General features: G+C 38.9%; 1 protein-coding gene and 1 long non-coding RNA gene across 2 annotated transcripts; one reads left to right on the forward strand and one right to left on the reverse strand.

Moving 5' to 3' along the window:
* Positions 1 to 3,059: 3,059 nt before the first annotated feature.
* Positions 3,060 to 4,116, reverse strand: LOC116202514 (protein yippee-like At4g27740). Its single transcript, XM_031534090.1, has 2 exons — positions 3,834 to 4,116; positions 3,060 to 3,622 (listed from the first exon to the last, which is right to left on the reverse strand). The coding sequence occupies exons 1-2, from the start codon at positions 3,924 to 3,926 to the stop codon at positions 3,398 to 3,400; spliced, it is 318 nt and encodes a 105-aa protein (XP_031389950.1). The 5' UTR covers positions 3,927 to 4,116; the 3' UTR covers positions 3,060 to 3,397.
* Positions 4,117 to 4,937: 821 nt separating this feature from the next.
* On the forward strand, positions 4,938 to 6,504 carry LOC116202877. The gene is made up of 2 exons (XR_004156162.1): positions 4,938 to 5,428; positions 6,056 to 6,504. It is a non-coding gene; the product is annotated as an uncharacterized LOC116202877 (long non-coding RNA).
* The last annotated feature ends 412 nt before the right edge of the window (positions 6,505 to 6,916 follow it).

The raw sequence follows: 6,916 nt of genomic DNA on the forward strand, positions 1-6,916 counted from the left end.
TGTTCATCTATCTTGTGGTTGGTATATATAGAATGATTTTCCATGTTGGTCCTCCAGGTCAGACTTTGATATTAATGGCACCAAGGGGCTCGTAGAGCCCTTTCTGGCCCGCAGCAATTGTAAACATACGTACTGTATGCGGTTAGAATTGCATATGGGAAAATCTTCAGTGGAGGTTAAGGTCGTGTTTACATGTAATCTCATAGGAACTCGTAGGCCATGATTTTATTTTTAATTTAAAAAATGTCAAGTCATCGATCACGTAAGAGGCACGCCCTCATACTTGACATGTCTATCACATAACCACGGTCATGTAAGAAGCACGCCCTCAAACTTAAAATGTCACATAGCCACGTGGGAGATATGTCAGCAATCCAATTATCGATGCCGTTAGGTGAAAATTGAGGGTTTTGTATGACATTATTTCAACTTTAAAACTTTTAGTACATGATTAGTAGGGTTTTTAATTTTTATAGTACATCCATATCGTGCCAATTGTGCAATTTACGTACCCTAAGATTCGTTAATGGTGTGAGATTTAATTTCCTATTGGGTAGTGCAAACACATATATAAAGAAAACGAGGAAATCACCCAACATGGTTCGCATAAATTTATAACTAGTGACGAAGATGTCGATCAACGCGGGAAAAATTATACTTGGTGAATATATATTCACTTATTCTTTATTTTTTTTGTGGTGAATTTAGAGTCCGAAACTCAATTGCATTAATCTTTTTACATTATAGAACTGCATTGGTAGAGAGTTTACATTGCTATAGTTGCGCACCTTGCCTACGTTGCTTACCGTAACGGATGTGAATGTTGGTAATTTTATTTGGGACTCTGGGGACAAGAGAGGAACATTTGGACTTGATGTAGTACGTAATATATAATAACAAATGGACTTTTCCTTCCAAACAACGGGCCGGGCTGGGCTTCCATCATAGCGGGCTGGACGTATTAATAAGAAATGGTCTTTGTTTGCTCCCCATTTTCTATCAATGGTACAATTACAGTTCACAGGCAATCCCTCCACAATTAATGTAGAGTTGCGTTGGGAAGGAACAACGGAAAGGTCAACCCTTTGACCTTCGAGATTCAAAATCCTTTCCTGCACTGCTGCAGTTGGGTGTGGACCAGCAAGGGCAATCACAGGATGATTATTATAATTAGGACGATCAAGAAAGCCTCCTCCACTTACAGGTATTCCATACTGCCCTTAGCCATAAGATGAAGGCTGCTGGGAAAAAAAGATAATTGCGAATCAGATTAAGTCGATGTTGTTAACTTTGGACGCATATAAACAAAGTGTGATGACTTACATTGCTAGGCAGGTAACGAGTAGAGGATGCTCCAACAGATTCTGTACTTTCGGTTCCATCCAATTCTCCTCCACGAACGATTCTAATTCTGGGAATTTATAGCGGTAGATCATTGTCGTCATCTACAAGAATTAAAAGGTAAAGGGGGAAGGAGAAGTTCATTATTACACATGAGTGCAAAGATAGCAAAATAATTTATAACGTGGACCAAAATGGAAATACATGATATGTTGCAGATCGGCGATCTTTAGATTTCACAATTGGTGATTCTTTCAACAGCAAGAATCAAACTATGAACAGGTTGCAGCCAATGGCAACTGTTGCTAAGGATCAACCACATTCAGGGTCACATGAGTCGATTGAAGATACAATCCTTCCTTCTACGAGTATAAGTTAGATATCTTTTGTCTTTTGGAGTATTGTGTATCATTCTCACTAGTCCAAGTGATTCCATGACAGATGAAAGGACCTAAGTTATAGTGTTCACATTCACAAGGTAACTTCAACAACAATGAATCGCATCATTGTATCAACTAAGAACTAGTCACATCACGACCACAATGTATCAACTAAGCAAAACACGCATAAATTAGTTTGAGAATGCTTGGCATAAGACCAAGATCACGATGTGATACTATTTTAGAGTAGAAAATACAAGTGACAGTCTACTCTTCAATAGCAAAGCAGTTCATCACAGTAAGCAACTATGGTGATGAGGAAGGACATAGATTGGATAGATTCGTCAAGCATGTCACGAATCATCCCGAACCACAGTGAAGGTTTACTCCATCATACCGACTATTATCGTCTGTTTGAAAAATGCTGTGTGTATATATATTGAAGACTGCCAAAAGTTCCAACACTTAAAGATCACCACTATGCAAGAACTTCAAGTCAGGTAATAACCATTAAAAGCACAATATCAGTTATCAAATTAACAACAAATCTGCATTATTTAAGGCTACCAAATTAGATTCTCAGTCAAACATTACCAATCACAGATCAGAAATCTTAGTTCCATTCAGTTGCTTCGTTCCATTAAATTGGTGTATAAATGCTAATATAATTAAATGCAAAAAGCAATGAGAGGAAGATCTTTCCATCCATAAAGCAGAGGGGAAAGCATTTAATAGATAAATTGGTCGAAGATTGTTGTATGAAATTACCGTATCTTAATGGAAAAAGGTCGAATATTTCGAAATGAAGAAAAAAAAATTACAGAGACGTCAATGTTAATGCTGGGATCATTTAGAGAACTGCATAGACTACTATCGAGACGACCAGCCAACACGTGTCCGAATCCTAAGACGAGGACGAGCTTGGAGAATTAACGAAATAAATACGATCAATGACTTTCCGAGAATCCCGTGTTGGTACATCTTTTTCAGTTAACTTATCTTGGAAATCTCTTTTCGAACATACTATATCATATCATCACCAAATCATATGCAAACAACATGATTATAGGCTTGCTAGCATACCTAACAAACCAGAATCAGAATTTACGTTACGAAACGCCACCGTGTGGCGAATGCGTAATAAATGAAAATCAGAATTTACGTAACGGAATGCTATCATGCGGAGACCATGTTGGGACTACATGCAAAATATTTTCATCAGAAGCCATACATCAAAGTCAACCCCAGGGACACCCTTCGCGAAGCAGACAACATTATCAATTGTTTCAGCAGAGACACAAAGATGATCAGCCAAATGAAGCTAGAGAGGCAGAGTCAAGCATGGAAAATGATCAGCCGTCTATTTCACTTCACCATTGATCAAGCTAATATCAAAGTACAAGTTAAAACGAGTTGCAAAGCTAAACGGGACAGCTGAATCGCACGAAGCCTCGAGAGCAAGAATCTGCTTAGTCAGCCTCGAGAGCAGCAAAAGACAGCTCATGGCCGGTTTGAAAGAAATCGATGTATATAAAGTGAAGATTGCATACACACGAGACGTGCCGAAAATGAGAAATAAAGTCCACTCGCGGCCGTATTACTGTCGGGGACGAACAAAGATGAATATACATAGGCGAGACCGAGTGATGCCAGAATACGGGGAACTAGGTTGTCCATCAATACTCTTTGACAATCTTGGACCTCTCGATTATGAACCTTCCTTCCTTGTACTTTTGCTTCACGTCGTAAGCAGCCAGGTACTTCCATCCGAGTTCCACTCCGCAGTTGCTGCAATAGATGGTCGCAATCGCAAACTTCCCGGTGATCAACTGTCTGTCCTCTTTCCTTCCGAGCGCTATGTTCACCACATTCGTGAACAAGTAAGCTTGACCGGTTTTCGCCTGATTCAACGTGTTTGCAACTATTTATAAAAAAAATCCGTAGATCCGAGGATATGTCAGCTCATTGAATTGATTCACTCAAAATCTACTTATCGGGGAATTACTTATGAGAAGGAAGAACAAGAGAAGTGGTATATAGGTAAGATCATCTTTCCCGATCGATACTTCGCAGCATAAATGAGCGAGTGTTATGAGTATATCAATCGCTAACCAGGAAATTTTTGTTAAGGAGGTCCTCCCGGAGGGCGAGAGGGTTCCGGCAGTTTCTGCAGCTGAAGAAAGGATTGCCCAAGAATTCCGCCATTAGAACCGAAACTGCAGACCTCTAAGGCAGAGAGAGGAGAAGATCAAATTAAGGTGAAGCCAAATAATTGAAGCTTTCATCAATGGCTCCGATGGTATATATGTATGATGGTTGACGACGACCTTTGAACAATATAAGGATAAGGAAGATCCGTTGTTCCAGCTCTTAATTAGCTAGACAGAAACTGGTTGTCAATAATGGAAAGATGACAAATATAAAATAATATAAGATAAGAAAAAGGAGAAACTAGTTTATACGACAACGTTATTGGATTGATTCTCCCAATCAAGAATTTTTATCATCCACGATGCTTGAATCCCAAATTTATAATTAAAAGGAACAAGTATGATATGTATGAACAAGCAACATAGGTTGTTCGTGGCACTGCACCGTCTAAGTAGCTCCCACGCAGATGAGGTGGAGACTTAATTCGTGGCTCCGAGTCTTATGTTGACGATTTGTTCTCGACGAAATGCACTGAAACTGAAAACTATATTTGTACATTGAACGGTAATATAATTGAATGTATACACAGATGAAGCGAAATTCTTGATATTTGATTGGTATAATAACGCGAACCAAATCTAAAGAATGAAGCAATGCCGGTGCGTGGGCCTGAAAGAAGAGTCTAGTCCACTATGGGCCGGCCTGACACCGTTCAACCAATCATCCGGAAAATTGAAAAAATCGAATCGAAGACCAATCTCAAAAACCCAATATTCGGAAACATAGTTTGGTTATGGTGCAGTTTATCTTAAAATTTCCGGATGTGGTGTGATTTTTGGTTTTTCGAGTTAAAAATCGAAAGGAAATCAAACCGAACCGGATGTTGTATTTTGGACATTTCTTCGTATGAGCCTCGCAAATATCGTACATTTTACTAAAAGACTAATAGACCATTGAGCTCACAATTCAACTTATCGATATTTTAAGTCAATGACAAGATTGAGGAAAAATTAAATTAATGCGAAACTTCAATATCGATACTATTCCGCTCATGTTAATGGATTATTATGGATGATTGTGATTCCCGTCATCGTTTCGGCTAAGACCATACGCCACTCTCACTGCTCAGGTCTCTCTCTCTCTCTCTCTCTCTCTGAGAGATGAAATGAAGCAACGAATCAACACTCTGACGCAATTGAATTCTTCATTTCTTGATTGATGCCGAATCCGTCGCTGTCCATTTTGCTCAATTTCTTCACTCAATCTCGGCAGACCTACTTCTGAGTATTCTTGCACGAGAAATCCTCTTGCGTTTAGTGCTGACTTTTGGGCCGTAATGGTTTCTTTTCTTCATGGGTTGACTCTGTTGATTTCTTGACGATCGATCGGGGTCGTTGGTCCCAGGAAATCTCTGCATTTCTTTCACAGCCCGCTGCAGGGTCGGATGAATGAGTCGGCAGCTCGAACGTTCGCTCGGTTGATGGCGGAGCTCGTCCGGCCTCGGGTATACGGCTGCTTTTAACTGTCGAAACCCTGTTTGTCTGAAGACATTCCAGGTTGGTCTTTCAACTCCTTGTTGATTGGTCTGCAATGCAAGTGTATCAAGATTGCTTCTTTGAGCTTCGTGTTTGTCGAGATTGTATACACTAGATCGTGGAACGGGGTGATCGGGCAGGGCATTATGGGTTTGACACCGATTCGATTAAAATCTTTGGCTTAGAAACACTGTTATTGCAACTGAAGACATCTTTCTCAGTTTTTCAGTTAGTAGTTCGGAAACTGATTAAATTCTTTGGCTTAGGAACACTGCCATTGCAAGTAAGGACATATCTTTTTCAGTAAATAGTTGATGCTCTTTTGTTGTAGACAATGTTCGAGCTCTGGTTTGTGTTCGGTAAGAGGAATAGCTCAAATAGATGCTTAGAAAGCATGAGTCATGAACAACGGTGTTCCATGGCATTCGAGGTTAGGTTGGGACACGAAACATGTCGTAATGATCTGAGGATGAAGAGAAATTGCATTTGTTTTGGGGCAACTGTTGATTGTTTGAGAAAATTTAATTGGGACCAGATGAACTTAGTTTATCGGGACAATAGAAACAGGGCAGATCATCTACTTAATAGAATCTTGCATTCCAATTTGAGGTTTTCAATCTTTGTGTTCTCTTCAATGCTGTTCTTTAGGGGAGAACTGGCAGAGCGTTTCTGCTCTCTCATGCAATGAATGTCGAATGTCGGGCCCAAAGAAGACAGGCATCTCATCACGGGCCTCCACCCTCCGGAATCGGGAGAACCCAAGGATTCTCCCGATTCCGGCGAAAGTAGCCATGACAACGGCCATCACCCCTCCCCACCCATCCATCCCGAATGGGGTCACCGGCGGCCTCCCTCTGATTGGGATCGTTGGCGCCCTCTGTGGTCTCGATTTCATCCAAATTAACGAAAAATTTGACGTCGTGCTAGATTTGTTATCAAATTGAAAGTTTGTGCATTTTAGATTAAGGAAAAAGTTCGTACTAGAATTATTAAAATGTGAACAGTTTGTACTTTATTTTGTTATTAACCCTATAAATTCACATATTTGAAACAATAAATATAAAAATGACCAAAACATAATGTGGTACTTTGTACAACCCGTGCTTTATTGTGAGTCTTTTTTTTTAAACGGTAACAAAGATTTTACTAATTATATATTTAGACGATAAAAAACAAAATTATATCTATAATTTTATATTATCTTTAAATATGTTCTTTTTATACAGACTTATTCAAATTTATGAAACTTTTTCAATATATTTAATGTCATGATCCTTATTAAATCATTCTTTTTATTGACTTTTTTTATTGATGTGAGACCTTTCTATTTATTATAATTTATCACGCCAATTCAATTAAGTTTATTCCATATATTTTTATATAAGCGATTTAATGAGGGATAATCTGTCAAAATGTTCAACTTAAAATCCTGAGTTAATAGATGATGGAACCCATTCTTCTTATATGTCAATGTTTTCGTCTTAATTTTTAAATGTGAGTTTTAACTTA

The sequence above is a fragment of the Punica granatum genome, chromosome 4, assembly GCF_007655135.1.
Source record: "Punica granatum isolate Tunisia-2019 chromosome 4, ASM765513v2, whole genome shotgun sequence".
In the NCBI taxonomy this organism is placed as follows: Eukaryota; Viridiplantae; Streptophyta; class Magnoliopsida; order Myrtales; family Lythraceae; genus Punica; species Punica granatum.